This window comes from Zeus faber, assembly GCF_960531495.2.
Source record: "Zeus faber genome assembly, chromosome: 4".
Lineage (NCBI taxonomy): Eukaryota > Metazoa > Chordata > Actinopteri > Zeiformes > Zeidae > Zeus > Zeus faber.
Window position 1 is genome coordinate 26,032,873 of NC_137191.1, and position 24,592 is coordinate 26,057,464.

Below are 24,592 nucleotides of genomic sequence, written 5' to 3' on the forward strand. Positions count from 1 at the left end.
AGTCAGCGGGCCAGAAAAGGGGTTGTACTGTAGCTCCAATGGTAACGGTCCCGGTTTCCACACCCGTGGGAGCACTGCTTGTTGCGCTGCTTAGATGTCAGACAGAAGGAGGAGGAGGAGGAGGAGGAGGAGGAAGAGGAGCAGGAGGAGGCCTTTTTCCCTTATGTACAGGAGCTCTTTTTTTGCTCTCCAAAGAAGTAGTTAAGTCACAAATATTTGAGTTTAATCTGTGATATCGCATTAAATTAGGATTCCATTTTGCTCCCAAAGCACTGACTATGCTGTTTTGTTTTTGTTTTTTTTTTGTTTGCATTTCACTCTGTGCCAATCCAATACGGCTGCTGATTCAAGGCCGTCCGGTTTAAATTGCTGACTGGAACGGCGACGCCGCCGACAGACACGGCATTAAGTAATGAGTTTCGGGGGGGTCATCTCTGCCGGAGCTGCAGTCTGGTTTTTCTGCAGTAACGGATGTGTAAAAGTTAAACCGGGATACAGAACCAGTCGACTGAGAAAGTTCCATTAATGAAGGGAGTCTTTGTCTGGACCTCTTCGTTGAGTGCAGGTGCATACACCAGTTCTTGTTCTTCCAAACGCCCACACTGGTTTCACACTTTAATTACTGCAAAAACACAACGGCTCCGGTGAGACTGGCCGGGATGACGCTCAAAGGGGCCACTTTCATCAGTTTTACCCGATGCCGACGTCGCTTAATTTGTCAAAAACATCCGTTTCGGTTTGAACCGGACGCACGCCCTGCTCCACGCCTTGCTCCCTTCAATTTCAATTCTCCTCCGGAGAAGAGGGATTAATTAAGTGAAAATCTCGTCTTATCATAGTTATTGATCCACGACTACCCCCCGCCCCCTGACGAGGGAGTGTATTGTTATGGAGCCGTGAGGTTCATTGGTATGACTCGGATCAATAATCGGTAATGTCGTCAACTGGAGACAGGCTGCTGTCTTCGTGTGTGTGTGTGTGTGTGTGTCTGTGTGTGTGTGTGTGTGTGTGTGTGTGTGTGTGTGTGTGTGCGCGAGCGAGCAGAAATTTTTGAAGGAGTGTTGACGAGTCGGTTTCCTGTTCCAGTGTGTAGGGGAAAGAACGCGGATGCCAAGTCATGGACGGTCAGAAAGAAGCGGAATTGGGGAAGCGTGTGTGTGCTGAGATGGAGAGAGCATCACACCAGCTCGCCTCAACCTGGGGGTCGAGTAAAGGAGATCAGCAAAAATCCCAACAAACCTACTTCCTGTGCATGACGTCCTATGACGGCTGTGATGTGGAATGGTGTTTAGGGTGAGCCATTAAAAAAAAATGTAAATAATAAAACTCCCACATACACGCAAAGTGACGTTGACGGAGACGTTTTGACAGCATCATTTTGGCTCCGTCATCGTCAGCCAATCAATCAATCAATCAATCAATCAAAATGAACTGCTTTATCTCCTTTATTTTGATCGACACCGTCGTCATTGATTGGATTTCTTTGATTCAGTGTGGTTATACTTTTGATATATTTGATATAAAATCTAAATGCTCTTTAGTCTCGTTTGGCATCGATGACGTCATAAATGAGGTCCATTTTACTATATGCTAATCACACTGTCCGTGGGTTTATGATCCATAGTATGTGTAAAGAGCGCCATCTAAAGGTCTGTTCAAACTACCAACAGAGCATACGCATTAGAAAGAGTACAGTATATAGAATTGTGTTATATGTTTTATCAATGAATGGGCTTTATGCACCACTCTAATTTGTGTGTTGAATCGTGTATTTGAAAATGTTTCCACTGTTCAATCAATTTAATTATGTCAAAGATACATTTTCTTGGGATTTCTCAACATAAAATTGAGAAATTAGGATTTCACTTTTAATTGAAGAAACATCAATTTCAACAAATTAAAGCGTTTATTTTCAAAGCTGATCCAAAGATTTCAACCCAGTCATTATTTCAGTGCATGCTTGCTTAAATACCTCATTATCCACATATAAACTGTATAAACCTTTTTCTGCAGCGGATGCCGGGATGGCAGTGAAATATCTGCAGCACTACTATGCATTCGATTCCACTCCGATGCGATTACGGAGACACGGTTTATTGCGCAACGGACACTAATGGTGTAGAAAGTCGTTACAAACATCTTGTATTGCATCACTTTCTGGGGCCTGGACATCATCACCAAAAACAAACATCGCAAACATCCCCTGCGTCAAACTGTACAATTTTACTGCAGACCAGTGAAATAGGAAGTGAGGACACATCCTCAGTTCCTGTTGTGTGCCTCTGTTGCTCTCAGTGATGCTACAACAAAAAACAATAAAAATCAGAAAGAGAGAGAGAGAGAGAGAGAGAGATAGACTTAGTGGAAGGACTGGGGTGTGAAAGTGGAGAGCGGGTTCCATAGCGACGACCTGGACGCCACCTCTGAAGTCATGCTGGCGTGGGCCCAGTCCTGTAACACACACACACACACACACACACACACACAATGCATAATAAGACGCAACTACACTTCTTTGCGTGAGGGTCTTTGAGCTGTATGAGAGGCCCTTCATCAGACTAATGAATGAAACATGTTAATACTAATGAAAGGACAAACCAGAGTTGGGGTCTATGAGGCCTGGGTTTGTGTGTGTGTGTGTGTGTGTGTGTGCGCGCGCGTGCGTGCGCGTGCGTGCGTGCGCGCGTGTTTAAAGACGAGGGATCGGGGACGTTTCTAATGGTTTGCAGAAGTGAGGGAGAGGGAGACATAATACAAAACAAAAACTGTCAGTGCGGCAATACAATTCCTTCAGTTCCTTCCTTAAATTTGATATTTTCTCTCGGCATGCTTCAGAGGCATGAAGCATGCCGAGAGACTCACATGCTCCAGACCGGGAAAATATAGACAATAAAATCATATGTAAGGATGTAGGGTGCGGTTATAGTCACCTGAGAGTTGCTGGAACATCTGGGCGAATCTGGATGTTCTTAAAAATAATAAACATAGTGACTGGTAGTGAGTTGTGTAGACAAGTACCGACCATATTTAGTCAGATAAGAACATTTGTCATTATAGAACGTTTCACACCACACAATCAGCCAGTGGTTCAGTGATAGGGAGGAGAACGGGCGGTGTCTTTTGAAGAGAAGCACTTACCAGGCACATGATCTTTACTGTGACCCCTACTCCAGAACTCTGCTTCCTCCCTGAGAAATGCAGCACGGATGTCAGAAAAACCCGATGCGAGTCCAAATGTCTACTTCTTACCATACCTACATGAAACCATTTTAAACCCCACCACAGCTGTAGATCTCCTTTGCATTTAGGGATGTTTGTGCTCTTGGAGGATTTTGTTGGGCACATTTGGCTCATTTGCATTGGACTATAAGGCTTCCTTTTTTTCTAATGTAGTTTACAACACAAAAGGGCTGACATCCCTGTCAGTCCTTTACAGAGTGACTGAGTGACTGACAGGTAGAAAAGGTGCGACTCGGGGGGGTGTTGAGGGGGTTGTGAGAGAGGAAGTGGTTCCTTACGGTGGTAATGATAGACGCATGAAAGATACAGTCTTTCATAGTCAGCATTAACCTTTTCAGCAATTTGTGCTACAGTAGGATCGGACCAGACGGGCGAGACTTGACTCCCCACGTGCATTTGGCCCTTGACTCTTTCACCTGTTCATCGGTTGTCCTTCCTTGGACCACTTTTGCTAGGTACTAACCACTGCATACCAGGAACTCCCCACAGGACCTGCTGTTTTGGAGATGCACTGACCCAGTCGTCTGGCCATCACAATTTGGCCCCTTGTTAAAGTGGCTCAGATCCTTACGTTTGTCCATTTTTCCTGCTTCCAACACATCAACTTCAAGAACTGACTGTTCACTTGCTGCCTAATATATCCCACCCCTTGACAGGTGCCATTGGAACGAGATGAGCAATGATATTCACTTCACCTGTCACTGGTTTCAATGTGGTGGCGGATAGGTGTATATATACACACACAACCCCAACACCCTCCCCGAATTCAACAGCCCCACCCCGGCCCACCCATAGCAGCAGCAAACAATAAACTGACAAGCAAGGCCAAAGGCGACGACAACAACAATACCTTAACAGCTAACAATACCTTCTCTTTCTCTCAGCGGCTGCGGCTCGCACTAGAGACGCAGAGAGAGAGAGAGAGAGAGAGAGAGAGAGAGAGAGAGAGAGAGAGAGAGAGAGAGAGAGAGAGAGAGAGAGAGAGAGAGAGAGAGAGAGAGAGAGAGAGAGAGAGAGAGAGAGAGAGAGAGAGAGAGAGAGAGAGAGAGAGAGAGAGAGAGAGAGACCAGCGTCAAAACCATTCAGAAAATCCGAACGAAAAGCGCACGCTTGTTATGGAGTGGCGGAAAGACAGTTCACGCTCCTTGCACCTTTCTTGTGTAGTAGCAGCACCACCACCAGCACCACCGCTGCGATGAACAGCACCGCGGCGGAGAAGGAGCCGACGTTCAGAGGCCAATCCACACTTGAAGCACCTGAAGGTATATTCCACTCACTGTTAGTAGCACAAACGGATGCATGCGTTTGATCGTGTACCTCTGGATTTCACTAACAAGCGGAAGTGTTTTTGGCTATTTAAGTAAGGGATACCATGCAGCCAGTGGTGTAGTGGTGCCTGGAGAAGTGGGTGTACTCTCAATTGTTGCCCAAAAAGTTTGTTTTCTTTAAGCGGCCCGTCCAGCAAAGGATAAACACCCTGTGTTATAAACAATGACATGTTGACGACTACTCTTGCATATTTAGTTCAGCCAAAAATGGGCCGGTAGTATTTGAAAACTGCCGCTTATCTTCTGCTGCTTGACTTCAGGGAGTAAGGATCATTATGGGATTAACATTAGACACAGAAGAGCATCAATCAATACTGGCCCGCAGACTGTAGGGTAAGACAACTCCGTAATTAGCCACTGTTAATGTGAAGATCATCTCTTTAGTGGGTGTTTTTAAATTTACAACATGTGGTCGGACTGTCTCTCATAATTTGGCAATTGCAGGACACCACTGAATGATGCGCATCGGAGGGGATTTAGGCGTGGGTATACTCAATGGCAACTGAAAAAGAAGCAGGTATCCTCCGTATGCCTGTGTATACCCCGCAGTACACCGCATGTGCAGCCATCCGGTCATTATCCGGCAAGATACTGTACGTGATCACCCAGTCGTGGGTTATTTTGCGATAACGACTGGTTGGCTGCACATTTTCCCGCTAATTACGCGGCTACTTACGAAATAAAAGAGTACGTTGAGACAGAATATTGATTTGAAATCATTCTTCAAATGAACTTTCTGACTTTTGTTTACTAGCATGGTGGCGCACGCAGCGAAGAAAAACGGTCCACGACAATGAAGTCACTCTACGGATTAAAAAACAACAACTTTGCCCTGCTTTATGACTAACCTACTGAAGCGACGGACGGGAATACGGCCGAAGAAGTGCTTTCTGTGACAGCGGTCATTATTCAGAAATAACGGCCCAGTGATTCCCGCTATCGACCGATCAGAATCGAGTCCACATAGCAGTGTAATAGTAACAAAAGTTGTCGTTTCGATACTCGTGGGATTTCACATGGCGAAATATTGAGGTGTTGTGTGAAACAAGAGGTTGATATGGACCTACCTGGTGAAGCAGGAGTTGAAATGCCTGAAAGGTTAAAAACAAGACATGATGTTGTTGCTCTCTCTCTCTTTCTGTCTCTCTCTCTCTCTCTCTCTCTCTCTCTCTCTCTCTCTCTCTTTCTCTCTCTCTCTCTCTCTCTCTCTCTCTCTCTCTCTCTATGTCTCTCTCCCCGTCTCTCATCCGCACCTTTGGAAACAGCCAGGGGGAGGCTTCGTTCAGAGGAGCTCCATTCCTTCCCCAGCAGAGCGCTGTGCTGACACTGGTAGTGCGCTGAGGGGCGGTCCTGGACGGGCACAGGGAAGACGGCGTGATGGAGGCTGATGCCGGCACGCTGAGTGGCGACGGGATACTTGTTATCGGCGTGGTAGAGGGTGAACAGGGCTCCGGGGTAGGCTGAGGAGCCCGTGCATAACAAATGCCAACCTCCCTGCTGCTGCTGAAGAGTGAGGGTGGGCAACGGCAGCAGGTCTTGACAGGAGAGAGATCAGGAGACGCCTTGGTTAAATGATGAAAAAGGAACCGCCACATACATCATTCAGACAAAGCGCTTTCTCTCCCGGTGAGATAAATGAGGTGTCCAGGCAACTTCCACGAATAATAAAGTAGCGCCAGACCCTAAGACAGCTATGCGGAGTCTCAGGCAAATGTTCCTGACAGTGACAGGTTCCACCATGCTCTCGGTAAAGGCCTTCATTCATTTGAAGGCGTTCTAACCTGTGATGGTGACCTGAACCGCGTTGCTGGCCGTGGAATTGAGCACGGCCCTCCTCGTGGGGAATTGGTAGAGGCAGGTGTAGGATCCCCCCTCTCCGCCCTTCACCGGCCCCACGGTGAAGGCCCCCGGCTGGGCGGTGGAGTCCGGCAACCGGCTGTCCTGAGGCTGGAGGACGACCGAGGTGGCCCCGGTCCACCCAACTGTTTTCAGCAGGAGATAGACCACGGGTTTGGGGTTCTGCTGGGCTTGGGACTGGGACTGGGAACCAGACATGGACTGGGCGGCCGGGAGGACGCAGCGAAACGATAGCACCTGGCCCCGCTTCACACGGCCACTCGCAGGCTCCACGGTTAGGACGGGGGAAGGGAACGATGCTGGTGATGGAGTCGGTGCTGTACGTGGCGTAAAAAGGAGGACATGTTGAGTGAAATGAGTTCTAATCCAGTCATCAGTCATGAAAATCCATCCATTTTTTTCGACAGCTAATGCTTCCAAATATAACCTTGTTATCCATGCTACCAAGCAGAGCGAGTTTCCTTTAGGCTGACCCCCCCCACTCCAACATAAACAGAAGAGTTATTTTTGGAGAAAACAACTATATCAGCTATAAAAATAACAACAATTGAAACCAGCAGTGTACAAACCTGCTGTGACTCTATTGTTTCTGGTCAGTGTTAATATCAGACTCAACACAAGTTGGTAATCACACTTCATCCTGTAACCGTCAACACAACGGAGCGGTGAATGCAGTGTTTGATGTGTGTGTGTGTGTGTGTGTGTGTGCGTGTGTGTGTGTGTGCGTGCGTGCGTGTGCGCTTGCGTGTGTGCCTGGGTGTGGGTGTGGGTGTGTGAGTGTGAGTGTGTGTGTGTGTGAGCGGTTTCTCTATGAAGTGCAGGATGTTACTACCAGCAAATCACCGCATGACACCAACAGACAGCACCTGCGGTCGCGCTACTCAGAGGGGATAGGGAGAGAAACGGATGGGAGTGTTTGTTTCTTTTCACTGCAGGCAGAATCAGTGCCGGACAAGCTGCGCTACTCAAATGAACTCATTACGGCTCGAGACGCTGAGCGGACAATAGAAATGTGTGCACACACACCCGGTAGTTGGTCCACATTGAAATAGGGACTGAAGGCACTGTAGAAGCCGAGGTTGTTCTTGTAGAGACAGCAGTACAGGTTCTGCTGGGCTGACTTCCCTTCCTTCACGCTGACGGTAAACTGAGCCTCGGTGGTACCTTGCTGGTCCACCACAGTGTCCACCTCAAAGAGCAGGCAAGGGGGAAGGAAGATTACACATAGAAAGAACCAACTGATCCTTTACATAACATCCGTTTTAACTCAGAATGTAATGAGAACACCAGCTCCTCGCTAGGAAACCAACTCATTGAAATACTGCTACGGTAATTGGCACCACTAGGCACCGCACTACTAGTCGCATGACACGCACCATTATTACACGGCTCTGTGGAATACACGATTCTGATTGGTCAATAGCTGCAATCTGCAGGTAAATTATTTCCTAAATTCACGTCCTTTGTGTCACAGCACATTGATCCCATCTCAATGTATTATTTAATTAATCAGGTAGTTGTGTCATAAGAAGGATAATGTACAGCCTGCTGACAGACGGCAAAAGAACCTACAGTATGAGATCACCCTGTCGGGGGTTATTTTGCGATAATGACTGGCTGGCTGTACATTATCCCTTGCTTATAATGGTATAAAGGTAGTTGTAATTATGCAACCTATCTGTTTCTGGGACTTTTTGTAGAAAAAAGGTATTAAGTGCTATTAGTATAGCGTCGCTTAGATAAGCGACATTATAACTACCTATCCTTTGGAATGTAACTTCATAAGAGGTACCTGCTCTTTGGCATGGTACAGCGTGAACTGAACCGCTCTCTGGCCCACCGGTGCCTCACACACGATCCCCACCACATCCCCCGACCTCGACACGACTTTCAGCACCGGGGTTGGGAGCGCAGGTTCGGTGGCCGAGCTGGCTGCTCCTCCTAGAGCAGGAAGTGGAAACATGTCCTAAACTCACCCCACCACCACGGGAAAACTCTTCTATCGCTAATCGGCGAAACTGAGGTTTAAAAACTGAGATCTGCCATGAAAAGAAAGGTTATTTTCAGTTTGACACAAAACTGAAGCTGACCACTGATTTTTTCTTGTTCTTAATTCACAATCCTTAGTTTCCTATGTCTTCTGAAAAGTTAGTTTGAGGATTAATTTTACAAAAAAGAAAACAAGACAAAATAAGATGAGATAGGATAACACTTAATTAATCTCAGAGGGGAAAAGCTGGTGTTTACAGCAGCAGCAGATCCTGTTTACACGACAGTCAAAAAATATGTATATAACATAAGATAAGTTAGGATACATCTATGATTACAACCTATTACAGAAAATGAGTTAAAGCTAGTTACAAATTTCAATTTCCTGGCGACAAGACGTAAGATGCTTACCCCAAAAATGGAGAGAAGTAAAAAAAACTGTGCATATCCAAAGTGAGACAATATGTTCGCCTTTTAAAATTGTCATCTTTGAGACAGATGGTGCAGGGAATAGAGCGAGCGCACCTCCGGTGCACTTTTACACTCGAAAACTTCCAGTTGAACCCTCGCTCTCATTGTCTGTCTGCCTGCCTCAACCCTCCCATCCCCACACACACACACACACACACACACACACATTGCTCGATGCTTGCGCCTTCTGTGTTTTCGCAAGTATCATATCCTCTTGAAGAAGGAATTGAGTTGGGGTGGGGGCTGTAGAACCAGTGGACCAACACATCCTCTCTAGGAGCATTGGTGTGTGTGGTATCAGAATAAATACTGTAGGATGTGTCTCCAACCCAGAAAAATAAATTCATGTCTCAGCTCATCAGTCCAGATTTAGCAGTCAACGTCATTTGTAGGTTATTTTAAGGGCATGCGTTGCTAAGAAACCCACTCAATAGATAAAAAAATGGTTTTCAACAACGGAAAGGTAACCTTTAGTGTAACTTGAATAGACAACGGGGCGGCGTGGCTGCAGAAAACGTCTGCAGGATAAGGACGGAGAGAGAAAGTCAAGCAAGAATGTGGGTTGTTGGACATAGCGAGATGTTTGTACGCCGTGTCAACAACTCTCGGATTGTGTCCTGCGATACGAGAGCAGACATTGGCCTCGTGCCACCTGGTTCCCATCGACGGAAGGAGAACGCGCTCCAGCAACGCAGATGGTGACAAACATCTGCACTGTTGTCTCCTTTTCAAGAACTGAAAGCTCAGGCAGTCTTTAAATGGTCAATGGTCAGTTTTTCAGGGTTTTACTGATTCTTTGCACTTCTGCAAATCAGCTTTTAGCTGGAGACTAGAAACAGGAAGTTGTGCTGCTTCGTTGTTTTTTTTGTTTTTTTTACCCCAATAGGCAAGGCAACCTACGATAGCCAACATTGTAGTTTTAAATAAAATTTATTCAAAACAAAAGATGAAATACACTATGACACATGTGACTATAATGTGAGTTTCCCGTTTTTGAAAAAGGAGCTTTAACATGGTTTACACATCATGCCCCATTGAACTGCAATCAATTCCAGTAAGAAGCGGCAGCAGAGTGGGGTAAAGTTAACTCAAGTGTTAAGTGAGGTTGTGGTATGAACTGGCCTGGGAACCAGATGAATCTGCAGCTCATGTTCCATTTGCTCTGCAGAATACGTCTGGCCACCCTCCCATCCAAACAGATTTCCACCCGACCTTGCCAGGGTCGGGCCAATCACAACCGTTTATCTGATATGGAGTGGGTTTGTTAGCTGGCGATGCAGATGGGCGCCGTTGACACACCTTACCAAGATGGCTGCCGCTGATGTGGAACGGTCTGTTGAATCCACTTTCACAATTGAGGCACCTTACCAAGATGGCTGCCCCTGACATGGAATGGTCTGTTGAATTCCCTTTCGCCGTTGAGAGACCTTACCAAGATGGCTGTCACTTATGTTGAACTGTCTGCTGAATCTGCTATCACGACAGTATTAAACAAACTGGGCGGCACATTTTCTCTAAAAAGCTTTTGTGGATAAGAAAGATATGTTTGCCGTACTTCCAACACGATTTGGTAAAAGTTACATTTACCAACTCACTCGCTCAGCGCTACATCACACATTTTGTTGCTTTGATTGGTTGTAGGTCTATCCAATGCTCTGATTGGTTGTAAGTCTATCTAATGCGCTGATTGATTGTAGGTCTATCCAAATGCGACCAGAGATTTTGGTCTACACCCGTTGATAATGCTTGGAAATGTAAAAAAAACAAAACTGAGAGATTCCAGACAAATACGCATTTGCGAACTGGTCTGGAGATGTCAGGCTGGCAATGAACAGCTAGAAGTACCAATACTGATAAGGTCTGGCTTGAAAAATGGTGAACCTATCTATTAATGCAAGAACACCAGTTGCACAACGAGCCCTCAGTTCCCATGGGTTGAAGTCATTTTAAAATGTAGACAATTTCTCATCATTACAACAATACTATAATAATAATAACAACACTATAACATGTCTACTACTACTGATTACTACTACTACTACTACTACCACTACCACTACCACTACTAATAATAATAATAATAATAATAATAATAATAATAATTATTATTATTATTATTATTATTATTATTATTATTATTATTATTAGTAGTAGTGGTAGTAGTATTATACTTTTAATCTTTTTTTTATATATAGCAGGTTTTCATCTGCCCTTTCTTCACCCACGTGTCCTCAGGATATTACCGAAGAGGCAGACGAGATTAATTGCCGCCGTGGAGCAACAGAGCCGCCTAGCGGACGCGCATTGTGACATATTTTTTAAAATACCTTTCTAAAAATAAATGTACATTGACGGTAATTTCAGCAGCATGTGTCCCGCGTAACTTGATTGAATTGAACCTGTAGAAAGTAAATAGAGCTCAGATCGTTCAACCACACGCTCGAACTTCCTGCTGCGTTCAAGTCATATGAACCGTCCTGGAATTACCAGCTTTCCAACCGGGGACGGCCGTTCAACCTAGAGTCCAGGTAGTACGCCTCGAATGTGATCCGATCCGTGAAAACCCGACCGCGTCCGCATTCCACAATATACGCCAACTTATTCCCGCAGGGGAAGCTGTCCTCTCGCCTATCGTGCGTTCAATGAAAAATACGCGACGTGCAGCGGCCGCGGGCTCCGTCCCTGCTCCATTCCCCGTGACGTGACGCGAACGCAGCGCCGGCGCGGCGGACGCCCACCTCCGCCCACGCGTCGCGTCGTCGTGCCCCCGGCGTGGTGCGCCGCGCGGACCGGCCGCCGGGCGAGCGTCGCCGCCGTCGACCACCGCTCAGGGGGAAGCATGGACGAAAACTTTCTTCCCGACCGAGGGCACCTGCTGATGTTCCTGGCGAAACTCAGAGAGGTGTTCGACGCGTGTGGCGAGGATTCCGACGGTTTTATCCGCCTGCAGCACTTCATACGCCTGGGTTCACAGTTTGGACAAGGAGAAGAGGTGAGCGCCATAGATGTTTATATATAACGGGGGGAAATTGGAAGATATATATATATATATATATATATATAAGACCCAGAATAAAAACAAGGATACGTAAATAATACAAAAAATATATATACATTATCAAAAGTTATATTTATTTATGTAAGCTGTTTTCACACGGAGAAAAGTCTTCCCGTCAACACCAATACACAAGTCCTGCCATTATTTAATTACAAGAGCTGCGCGATTCGAACGATACGAGTGTTTCAGTGCGAAAGCGTCGAATTGACGCGCACGTACTAGCCCCACATATTAACTGAAGTACCGTAATGTTGTCCAGCTCAGGGGACTGTCAGGATAAAAAATAAAAAAAAACAACAACACACGCCCACTTGTTGACCCAACGTCAAGTGCAGTTCTGAGCAGTTCCTATTGCGGAACCACGCAGCACCTGATTCTACTGCTCGCTAAAAACGCCGTCATTTAATTCCCCGAGTTAAAAGCACCATTCAATGGGTGACTTTCCCCCCAGCTGGCAGCGGAAGTGGTTCAACGGCTCCATTGGTCGAGGAACTAGAATCCCAATTATCGCCGTGCAGCTGACCGGTCCGGTACAATGGAACCCACAACCTAATTTGAACCCCGTTTTTCTCCCGGTGGGTCAACGGCTGAGGCACCGAGATGGACGCATGTCGTGCTCCGTCCGTTCCACAGGATGATAGTAAATAATGTTCGCGTGTGGGCCGATCCCGAGTGCCCCCTTCCCCCCCCCGACGCCGCAAGTGAAGTTAATTGAACAGCGCTGCTGATTGGCTCCCCAGTGTTCAGGTTTTTTGTTGTTGTTGTTGTTGTTGTTGTTGTTGTTTTTTAATCAACAGGAACATTCTGATGGCGCCCATTGGCACGTTGGGGATGTTCAGGGCCCAATGGGAAAGCGGGTTTGCAAGGACGTGGGGCAGACAGGACCCCACGGGCAACTGGAACTACCCATATCTATCTAGCTATTTTACCCCTGTTTATTTCTGTCTATAATTATTATTATCGTGGATCATTTTATGTTATATCATTATGTCTTTTTTTCCCCCTAGGCTGCACTATGTGTTAATCTACTAAAGGCACTATAGCTAATTGTGCCCATGCTGCATTCCATTTAAATGCAAGCTGTTATCTTTACAAAACATGACGTTTCTTAATTTAGCTCAATTTGCCATTAGGAATGGGTTGGCATCAAAGTAAAACAAAGAAAGAAACCAAGTAAATCAAAGGGTTTTTTTATCTATAATTTATTTTATTATAAATTATTATAAATATTATTTATTTTATGTAATTTACTGTAATTTTTTCTTTATTTTCTTACTATATCACATTTTTAAACCACATTTAAAAAAAATGAGATATAACACCTAGATGGATGGATAGATAGATAGATAGATAGATAGATAGATACACCTACTCGGTTGGCCTTAGCTCCACCCACACACCACAACACTGACATAGCTGTGCCAAGCAGTTACCTAGTTACAGTGCATGAAGTGTCCTATTAATGCTCTGTCCTACATGAGCAAATCCCACAGGCTGCTTATTCTCAAGCTGTTCACCTTGTCTCTGAGTTGTATCATTGCGTCCTGCGTGGGAAGGTCCATCAGTACGGTACTTTTCTCCTGCCGAGGCCGAGGATAGCCCACAAACAAAGATCTAGGTCACTAACAACAAACAACCTCACACATTTCAAATAGACCCAGTTATCAGCTCCAACTCTTGGCCGGTTATACAAGTAATAACCGTGCTCAGTCCAAGAAACTGGACCAGAGCCCTAATGTGACCTGAATTTCACAGGCTCTAAAATCCCGGTTCTGTTCAGTGGCGTTGTACGGTGACCCAGCTGCCGGGACGACGGTATCTAGGGCGTCAATCAGATTGCGGTTGTATCCTGTATATGATGTGGCTTACAGCTGGATTATGTGCCAGAGGGAGCTTCCGTAAAAGAATGAGATAAAACATAGAGGGATTTCTCACCACGTATAAATGCATCAACAGCTGTGTTTTTTTTTATCTCCAATATTTGTTCCCATTAACTGGAGGAACTCAAAAGTCAAATGAGTGAATGTTCAAATCCCAAACTGAAAATTATTACTGAGAACTCAATTAAAATCCATGGCAAACAAAAGGCGTTGGGTATGATTAATATTGAATGTCACTGATTTACACTTTGTTTTCCACCAAGATAAATCATTTCGACAAAACGAAAAGATTTTTTTGAGAGAATTCCATTCACAACGCAGAACTGAACCGACTCTTCTGACTCCCGCTCATTGTTGGAGGAGTCCTCCCTCGCTCACTGTGCTTTACGCCCCCTGCCCCCTGCCCCCTGAATCAAACAAATGAAGATTCAGAAAATTGAACGACTCTTTATTCTCTGAGTGACTCGTCAAGAACCGAATCTCCAGAAAGGGTCGAACCTTCCATCACTATGTGTAGTCGTCACTTTAAGGGTGAAACTTGTTCTGATGACCGCAGGGCTTCTGTTCTGACCGGAACTGATTGACTTCATGAATTAGCACAGACTCACAGTTTAGGTCTTGAAGCACAAGAACTAGTCGCCATTATTTATGTATGGTAAGTGGAATTTCAAACATTTTTGAGACACAGCGTTTGAGAAGTACTGGTTTCACTGGTACTTAATATCTTTTGAAGACATACGATATGTTACTGACAAAGGACCAGAGTTGCCAACAATAAATTTGAAGCAATACTTAATGACTATTATTACTGACATGGCACAGTTTTTACTAACACCATTAGTTCACAGGTTCACCTGAGGTCACTGACACTCGCTCACTCTACATTTCCTATCCGTCAGATGACCAAATAATTCTATGAGTAACAGACATCTTATATTAATCTTATATATAAAAAGTGCTACTTTACTTATTTTCAAGCTTATTATGTTTGTATTTATTACTATTTTGTTTGTATTACTGTTTTTTATTCTAACTTATTTTTCTTTGACTTTTTCATTCTATGGTTAGAGTTAGTCTAGTCTATCTTTCCGTTGGATTGCGACCTTGTCGTGGTCGGGAAGCTTGTGTGTCTCAATGACCCCTAGAGCTATGCCAGCGGGAGATTTATCTTCTGGTAGGGCCTCCCATGCTGGGCAGGTCGAAGGGTAGAGGCGAGACAAAAAGCAGTCCACTGGTCCTCCAGGTTGGGGGTTGTGCACAGGGCCAAAACCCTGTCCCGTAAAAAAATCTGTTCTTTCCTGAAAAAAATAGTTGGCACGGCAATTTCCTTATTAATAAGGGGCTGCAAATGTGAACGTTTTGAGGCTGAATTTCAGAGTGGTAGGTGGTTGAGGTGACTGAGATTTTCTGTGAGGTTTATGGCCTATATGGGTCTTAATCTATATGGGTCTTTTTTTTTTTTATATATGATTTTTATTGTCTCTATCGGCTTTTTGAATTTAATGAGTGAATTGAATTCCTTTTTATTAATGTTGTTTTGCCTTTTAAATTCATGATCTGAGCACTCTGCTTTTATTTTATCTGTCAAAGCACTTTGCAAATTGTGTTTTAAAGGTGCTATTTTAATATTATTATTAAAGCGGTCCTATTACTATGCACCTTTTTACACAAGTCACTGAGGTCACCAAAAATAAATTACTTTTTTTTTTTGCTGCACCATTGTGTTCCTGAATAAGTGGGTGGAGTAACTTAGATGAAGCTGAGCCGCTTGTTTCAGGACATACTGTACATTCATAACTGACAGCCCACATAAACTGACTGTGTTGTCTTTTTCACAGTTTGTGTGTTCGTAGGTCCATCGGAGACCCAACTGTATGTGCACAAGCACTGGAAAAAAGTGTGTTTTTCACAATAGGTCCCCTTTAAAATTAATCCTGGAAGTCATTGCGCAGATCACTCTCTGAACAGCACAGGGAAACGTCAACATTATGATTCATCTCAATCCTACTGGGTTTTAAGGCGGTAATTACTGTGCAGTGATAGTCCTCAGACATGGGTTTCTCTTCATTTGTCAAGGTGCTGAAGTTGGCGAAATGTTTGGACCCCCACTCTCATGGAACGATCAACTTCAAGGACTTCTGTCAGGGTGTGCTCGCTATGAAAGGTAGGAGAGAAAGAAAATGTCTTTTGTGGGAAACAAAGAGTGTGTCTCTTGGAAGAAGAAATTTCAAAGTTCTGATGAGGTCATAAGTGGTCTTCCTGATCCCTATTTACCGTGCCAAATACTTGAACCAGGGAGAAACAAAACAAACTTCAAATAAGCTTTAAAAAAAAACGACAAATAGTTAGAAAAGAAGAATTAGTATTGCACACATTGCGAAACATAGTTAGAAACATGCCTGCTAAGAGGAGGCAGAGTGCCGAAAATCATACAGCAGGTTTTGCTGATTGTGGATATTACGCTTGTTACATTTCCATTTCTGCTGTAATAAACATAGCTGTGATTGGTCGTATCTAATTTGGGGAACACTTCTGAAGATGATGGCTTTCTTAAAGTGCTCTATCCATTGGGAGACAAATGTTGACGCCATCTAGATATTTTACTACTTTTTCTTGGGACAGGCAGGCTGGGAGAAAAACAACAGAGGACAGAAAAACATAAAAGCCTCCATAAAGTCTATTCAAGTCAATAAAGTTTATTTATATAGCCTTTAATCACAATACAGTCTCAAAGGGCTTCACAAACCCACATTAGAGAGAGAAATCAACGGCATCCCCTGGTCTGAACCCTCATCTGGGCAAGGAAAAACTCCCAGAAAACCCTTCAGGATAAAAGTAAGAAACCTTGAGAAGGGACCACAGAAAATGGAATCCCCCCTTTTAGGATATTGTACTTTTATACTCTGCAGTGTCAAAGCTAGACAGAATGAGAATGTATTTGCTGGTGCAGTGTGCTGCAGGTGGATGCCTCCAGGGAAGTGCTCCTCATCAGCTCCCATCCAGGTAGCTCTTAGCGGCAGTTGGAGAGGCTCGCTAGCAGGACAGGTGTGGTGAGGGTTAGGGTTGGGGTCTTGCATTTAGGGTCTCCAAATGCCAGACTAAAAATGAGTCTTACTGTACTGTAAGTCTTGAGGTACAACTAAGTCAGTAAGATAGGAAGGTGCTAGGCCGTGTAGTATTTTATCTGTTAGTAGCCAAACCTTGAAGTCACATCCGAGGTCATCCAGGAGCCATTGTGAGGTGGACAGTATTGGGGTAATATGGCCAAACGTTCAAGTCAAAATTCTTGCCGCAGCATTTTGTAATAACTGTAGGCTTTTAATAGTAGACATCAGAAGACCAGAGAGCCAAACATTTCAATAATCGAAGCGGGATGCTGTAAATGCATGGACTATGGTCTCCGTAACACTCATGGATAGAATGAGCTGTATCTTCGCAATATTGCAAAGATGAAAAAATGCAGTTAGTTACTTTGGGTGATAGAACAGCAATCAAAGCTCAGAGTAGTTTGTAGATTTGCCACACACACTTTTCTTCCTCTTGTAGGTTATAAGGGGATCCTTAGCTCCACGGCTGGAACACGATGGGCCACATGTGCACACTATGAGATGGACACCAATTACTACAACCAAGTAAGACGCTGGGGTTTGAATTTTCATGTCTAAATCTGTGTCCATCCTCTCAAGTCTTCTGATTGACTTAAAATTACAACAACAAAAAAAAGACTCTTTGCCACTTTAATCCTCTCTCATCCTGACGGAAGCAGCCTGGGGACATTTTTACACGTCTCTGCTGTTAAATCTGGGTTATAACGTCAGCGCGTGAGGAGAGCAGATTTGCTGCAGCCTCGCCTCAATCTCTGCACTTGGATGTGGTCCACGGGCCGCGCTGCCAGTGCTCGTGCTCTTGGCAGAGACACTTTCCCAGACTGCACATGTGCAGCATCTGGAAGGTTGAAGCGTCCCCACTGGTGACCTGAAACACTGACCCACCGGAAATTACTAAGTGGAGTTTGGTAAATTAAAATATTCTGGTATTAAATATTCTGGCAACATTGCATTGGTACTTTCAGTAATATAATAGCACATGGTTCTGTTTAATATTTGTGTGGTACTTTGTGTAACTTATTCTAATATAGGCCTATGCTTATCTTAATTATGTTTTTTTTCCGGGGTAACCATAAAGACATTCCAAGATGTCCTTTTGTATTCATATCACTTCTGATAGGATTTACCTGTATTTTGCACCTTATTATTTAATTAATTATTTAATGACTGTGATTTTATGGTATAAATTAATCGCATTAATGAATCCTACGATTGAAAAAAATAATCAACAGAATAATCGGCAATGAAAATAATCGTATTAGTTGCAGCCCTATAATGCATTCATGCTCTAAATATGCAACACCTGTCTTAAATAGCTCTGAAATATACAAAATGGTACATTTTAGGCATCATTACCTTACTGGACATCATGGTAATTAACTGAAAAGTCATTGTAAAAAGCAGAAAATGGCGTCTGAACTAGCTGACCAAAGATAAGCTACACTACTTTACTATTGAAATTTGATATTTTTACATCCCTAGTTAGGATTAGTTTACTGTGGACAAAGTTTTCCTTTGCTATGTTAGCTATGCTTTGTTAAGTGTGAGTTTTTTGTAAATTAAATGGAATAATATCTATTTTCACCTTGCAACTTCCCTAAAGCCACGTGACATTTGCCATGGTTCTCGGCAAATGCTGGTATTCTAATTCCGTCCACTTGGTGGCAGCATTCTACTGCGAGTGACCATAACACTGCACAACAATTCAGCCCCTCCATCCAGGGCACTATTCCATTTCAAATCTTTTGGATTAACAAGTGGGTATAATGCTTTTTATTCGGGGATTCATAAAATTAATTTTATTCCCGGGTCTGTGCAGTATTGCGTTGATGATTTAAATATATGACACCTGCCTTAAACAGTTTAAATTTTTGAAACATTTTTTAACCTGTGCTGTCAGCATGCTGGGCATATTTGTATGCCATTGCATCTGGGACAGAGTTAGTCTGCAAGTGGAGTTCAACTTCTCAACCTGCAATGCCACCATTATTCATTCCTTAATCATCAATAATCGCTTGTAATAACTCTGTCCTGTGGACGACCTGTGGGATGACAAGAGTGTGTTTTGGTCTATATGCAACGCATCATCATTACTTGTCCATGAGGGGGAGAATCAGCACGGGTGGGACAAATAAACATAGAAAAAAACAACATGCACCTGAAAAACATAACGTTAGAAACATCAGACGACACATGTATCGACAAAACATAATAAATTAATTAATAAAGCAATCCGGAACGTGGCCCATTCCTGTGATAGCTATGGCAGTAAATGAGGGAGAAAAGGAGAAGAATGTAGGAGGGTGTTCAGGGGTGTGTTGGAAGCAGTTGCGTGTGGTGTGTGTGTGTGTGTGCCTGTGATGAGTCCGTCTGTGTGTGTGTGTGTGTGTGTGTGTGTGTGTGTGTCTGTCTGTCTGTCTGTCTGTCTGTCTGTCTGTCTGTCTGTCTGTCTGTCTGTCTGTCTGTCTGTCTGTCTGTCTGTCTGTCTGTCTGTCTGTCTGTCTGTCTGTCTGTCTGTCTGTCTGTCTGTCTGTCTGTCTGTCTGTCTGTCCGTCCGTCCGTCCGTCCGTCCGTCCGTCCGTCCGTCCGTCCGTCCGTCCGTCCGTCCGTCCGTCCGTCCGTCCATCTGTCCATCCACCAGTGAGTGCACGGTACTTGTTCCAATTAGTTCGGGTGAATGAGGTCGGAATTATATCGTGGCGCCCCCAAGCAGCGGAAAAGGCCTCACGTCCCGCAGCTGTGTAGACACTCCAAGACCGCAGGAAAGCTCCGAGCACCCTGCCCTGCAGCCACAGAAGACCCCCCCCCCAGTCCCCAGAGAAGCCGGGAGCCTGCGGAGCCACACCCACGCATGACCGTGCACCCCTCAAGCGCGCACATAGAGTACAACCCACGCCCCCCGCAAGTGCATAACCCAAGCCACGGGCATCAGGCACGGATCACTGGCCTGGAGCCAGGTCCCGTGCAGACAGACCAACGCCCCGGCAGAACTGCCTGACCCGCAGGCGAGCCCACCAAATGGCCACCGGCCCCGAGTGCCCACCCACATAGCCAAGGGCGCAGGACACCCCAAGGTTGGGGCGCTCCCCGCACCCCCTCTGGGTCGTGGCAGGCCAGAAATCACCTTGCACCAGGGTCAGGCCGCCAGGACCAAAAACCTAGTCAGCAGAGGGCCCACCCGGCCACGCCTTAAATAGGTTTGATGCTATAAAAGTCAGATTTTAGTGGAAGCCTTTCAAGTTAGAATTCCTTTAGATTCACTAGTTATTTTGTGTTAGACTCTACACCAAATACTTGGGTTATTTTGCTTGATCCTTCAAAACACTCCAACGAACACTAGTGTGTTAAAATGGCTTAAAAGTGTCATAGGACAAATCGCATCCTGCGGTCAATATGCTGCAACATCTTGCACTTCTTCCCCACTGCCGTTTGTTACTAAACATACTTCATATGGCTATTTTTGGTCATTAATTTTCTTTCGAGAAAAAATGGTCACTGGTGGACTGTTGCTCCAGATTCTTCTCTCTCGCTCCCTTTGTTTCACCCAGGCACCTATTCAAAGACAGTAAACAAAAATAATTATTCAATGACATCATCTGCTTAACAGGGGCAGAGGGATCTAGGGCTTTCACATGACACATATTTCAAACATTCCTGAGGCCATCTCTATGGTAATGTAATTAACACACCCTGTAGTTTAAAATATCTTGCCCTTTCACGCTTCCTTAAAGGCACCACAATTGATGTCTATTAGAAAATCTGACCTCGCCCAGCATCCAAATACTTATTGGTAACTAGATTACTTTAACCATGAGTTGCCTGCACACAACTCAGTACAGTGTTCTAAAATGCCAATGTCCAATCTTTCTATCGGCTTTTGCTGCTTTTGCTGTCTTTTTTGATCTCTTGTAAGTATTCCTAGTAATGGAAGTAAAAAGTATATTTGATACATAGGAGTGAAAATATATATGGTAGACTCCAGTGGTCATCATGTTTCACAATGAAGTGTCTGTAGCCATGTATGTATCCCCATTCTTTGTATAAAAGAATGTCAGACATAGAAAGGGCTAAAACTAGAATGAACATTGGACGAGATTTTACAAGCCAGGGGAACCCCTATAGGGGAGTAAAGGACTTGGAGTTGGATTCTGACTAGTTTGTGATAGACTACTGCTCCCCCTGGTGTTTAAAAATGGTAAAACTAAAATTAAACTTTACAGAATAAATTGGGTGGAATAATCCTTAAATGTTCTTAACTGTCTTGCCTCATTCGTGTAATACACACACTCCACGTAAACATCTCTTTAACATGGAGGTACGATTTACTTCAACTATAGTTTCGAGTTATTTAGCTGGCCTCTGCAGTGAAGGCAGATGAACAGTTGCACATTTTACTGCCACTGGTCTAAAACGACATTCCATTGATAGAGAAGAGCCCTTGAAATATTCACAATGGCTGAAATTCAATGCTGTACGTGCTACCCACTCAGTACCGGCATGGCAAAAAACTCTTCTCTTCATAAATCTAATCTGTAAATGAGGTCTTGAGTGCTGCCTCTTTAATGAGCTATGAATCTATATAAGGATCTGGGCTGGTGTTTGACTATACAACTGAATAAGAAAATGCGCCACTATAAATTTCCACAGAGAGAAAAGTAAGTAGTTTTTACTCCAGACTATTTACTCTGCTTATCATTTTCTGCCCACAGTATGACTTGGCTGATATGATTGTAGGTTTGTTTGAATAAACAGCCATTTGGTCTGGAGGAAATGGATGTCATTGGTTGTGAAAGGTGAGACATGCTGTACTTGCTGTACACTAAAAGTTAAACTTTTACATTTTAAAAAGGGATTGGTAGAATTATTCTGATGTGGATTATTTGCACAAAACGCAATATAAATGTTTTCAGGGTTTTTAATAAAAGCTTTGACACCAGTGTAGTCCTCGAGGGGGAAAAAAATCATTTTGCAGCATTCCACCTGAGAAAATACACTCTTGACCAATGAAATATTTTGCTTTCTATGCTGTATTTTCAAACCTCATACTGAGCCAGAACTGTTCCGACCACGTCATTGTGGTTTGCCAGCACTCGATTAATTCAGGATATGAAGAAGGATAATTATCTCAACATACTGCATGGTCACATATGGAGATGATCAAGAGCTGAAGTTGAAACATGGCCTCTATGTATATGAGATTATTTAACATGCTCGCTTTTGCTGAAAATGTAATACTGTAGATCTCTCTTGGCACTCGCAAACTGCCTTTCTTCATCCATAAAAAAACTGTATTCGTAACACATTTATATCCGACCATGGTTCGAATTTGTCCTGCTTGGAGACCAAGTGTCTTCTTTATTATTGTTTTATTCAGCAATGTGTTTTCATAGTAATAACTTAATGTCAGATTTGATGTGACGTAATGCTTCGTAGGCTTGGGCGATCGTGCAAAATTCAAATCACCAGTCGCTGGGGGGCAGCAGTGGGGTTTGCATGCACTTAGAACGTAATGTTACAGAATCAGAATCTTTATTGCCAAGTAAGGTTACATGTACAAGGAATTTGTCTTGGTGTTCGGTTCATACATGAAACATAAATGTATAGTATAGTAACAGGAAAGTTAGTTAGGTAGTTAGTTAGTTCCTCCCGTTCCTTCTTGGAACATTGGGCGACGAGCCCCCACCATTTGCTCCTTACCAGAATGGCTTCTTCTCGTCGTTTCCGTAACATGCTTTTAGTAACAGGAAAACAATAAGTAAAATATAAGAATTTGTGAAATAAGGCTGTTTTTGTTTTTTAAAGAAAGCTGTACAGTTTGTGCAGGAATGTGCAAATGTTCAATATAAAGTGTAACAGTGCAATTTTCACGGATAAAAGTCCAAAAGAATGAGGTCCTGGGAGATGATGGTTCCCAGGAAGCGGCAGGATTCCACAGAGTCGACTGGGGAGTCACACAGCGTGATGGGGGTGAGTGGGCCTGCGTTCTTCCTGAAGTCCACAACCCTCTGCACTGTCTTCACAGCGTTGAGCTCCAGCTTGTTCAGGCTGCACCAAGTCACCAGATGGTCAAGCTCCCACCTGTAAGCGGACTCACCCCCACCAGAGATGAGCCCAGTGAGGGTGGGGTGGCGCACATTTCAGGAGCTTGACAGACTGGTGGCTGGAGGTGCAGCTGTTGGTGTACAGGGAGAAGAGCAGAGGAGAAAGAACGCAGCCTTGAGGGGGACCGGTGCCGATGGTCCGGGAGTCAGAGACGTGTTTTCCCAGCTTCACGTGCTGCTTCCTGACAGGAAGTCTGTGATCCACCTGCAGGTGGAGTCAGGCACACTCAGCTGGGAGAACTTGTCCTGCAGTCAAGTGTGGCAAATGCAATCTCCCCGTGTCAGAAGTGCAGGATTTATTATTAACAAGTAAAGTATTTACATGAAAACATCCAGTTTTTACTAAATGAAGTCACATAGTAACCGAAAGCAACAGGAAGAGGACGGAGCGGGAAAGTCCCTTCACTCAGTTGTGTTTAAAAATGTAGTTTCATCTATGTAGGAAACAAACAAAAATAAATAGTAGATCTAAAATAAAAACACAGGCACGGGAGCCGGCTCGCATTACTGTCTGGAAGAGAAACAAAAAAAAGAGAGTTAGATTTACGTTTTTCATTTTCAATACGATAAGAAACTAAGTAAACAAAATAAATCAAAATATTTCTTTGTGAGATTGTGCTATATATTGATATATTATAATCACAAGATTTGCATATAGAGTGGCAGGTACTGTATGTGCGGTGGGGTGGTTGCACGAGCCCCATGGACCCCATGGTGCACTTTTTTATCTGGCGCGCTTGATAATGGGTGTCGAGGTAGCTGCCTGTCTGGGCAAGATATGCATGAGGAGGAACTCCTCATGCACCTCGCACCTCGGCGCACCTGCGATGTGCGCACAGCTCCTCCGCTGTGCTGCTCTTTTTGCCAGAGCGGCAAAATGCCTAGAACCAGACTTGGGGGTCCATGTTCCTTTTCTTTTACTTTAAGCACCTGCCCCTCAAAGTCTCTGTATGGGACTGTAGAGAGGAAGTGAGACCCGATCACCAGTGGTTACTCGACAGCTCTGAGTAGAGAGGGGGAGCCTCCTCCGCCCGCTCTCTCTTTCTCCCTCTCCGCTCCAGTTTCAGAACACAGTAAACTGCACTTACACCGTTTCAATGCTCAGATTTTCCCTGGCGGATAAAAAAATGAAAAAAACCCATCTGTCATTAATGTCAATCGCGATCTATAGAGTCGATCACCAATAGACAATTTAATTGTAAATCTGCCCAAGCCTAATGCTTCGTTACGACTGGCGCTGGTCCCAAGGCTGTTTGGGGTCAATCTAGCTCTGGTTACACATGTGTGTATTATAGCAACCCGCAAGGTGGTGTATACATTATTAATCCGGTGCACTGATACGACTACCTGTAGAGCAGCGTAGAGACCTGTTGGAGCTTTTCAGACCCGTTGTGTAACCTGAGGACATAGGACTCTAAAGGTTGCAAACTTTGCTTTCTGGACTTCCTGTGGAAGGATACAGACTTCACCAGGTACCAGCGTAAATAATCTTACTGAAAACTCTTGTTGATTCTCGTTGACAATCAACCTCCATTACAAAGTTTTTTCTGTCTATTAATTT

The 24,592-nt window shown here is 44.2% G+C and overlaps 2 protein-coding genes across 2 annotated transcripts in view; one reads left to right on the forward strand and one right to left on the reverse strand.

Moving 5' to 3' along the window:
• Positions 1 to 1,887: 1,887 nt before the first annotated feature.
• Positions 1,888 to 8,945, reverse strand: LOC307229515 (uncharacterized protein). The gene is made up of 11 exons (XM_079999514.1): positions 8,826 to 8,945; positions 8,218 to 8,366; positions 7,452 to 7,614; positions 6,350 to 6,742; positions 5,822 to 6,103; positions 5,636 to 5,659; positions 4,392 to 4,496; positions 4,109 to 4,139; positions 3,139 to 3,188; positions 2,931 to 2,968; positions 1,888 to 2,451 (listed from the first exon to the last, which is right to left on the reverse strand). Exons 1-11 carry the CDS (start codon positions 8,899 to 8,901, stop codon positions 2,359 to 2,361), a joined length of 1,404 nt encoding a protein of 467 aa, XP_079855640.1. The 5' UTR covers positions 8,902 to 8,945; the 3' UTR covers positions 1,888 to 2,358.
• A 2,917-nt stretch (positions 8,946 to 11,862) lies between these two features.
• Positions 11,863 to 24,592, forward strand: part of rab11fip4b (RAB11 family interacting protein 4 (class II) b) — a 71,509-nt gene continuing 58,779 nt past the window's right edge. The window contains exons 1-3 of the mRNA XM_079999803.1: positions 11,863 to 11,877; positions 15,900 to 15,987; positions 17,370 to 17,455. Coding sequence (XP_079855929.1) covers positions 15,981 to 15,987; positions 17,370 to 17,455 — 93 coding nt within the window. The 5' untranslated portion in view covers positions 11,863 to 11,877; positions 15,900 to 15,980. The remainder of the gene's footprint in view (positions 11,878 to 15,899; positions 15,988 to 17,369; positions 17,456 to 24,592) is intronic.

What these genes read in the sequence shown, in the direction of transcription:
- LOC307229515 (XM_079999514.1), bottom strand. Translation starts at nt 8,901, where the DNA reads ATGACAATTTTAAAAGGCGAACATATTGTCTCACTTTGGATATGCACA. An exon ending in GGTTCAGGTCACCATCACAG is followed by an intron (nt 6,104 to 6,349) that starts GTTAGAACGCCT and finishes TCTCCTGTCAAG; the next exon opens with ACCTGCTGCCGTTGCCCACC. An exon ending in CAGTAAAGATCATGTGCCTG is followed by an intron (nt 2,969 to 3,138) that starts GTAAGTGCTTCT and finishes ATTATTTTTAAG; the next exon opens with AACATCCAGATTCGCCCAGA.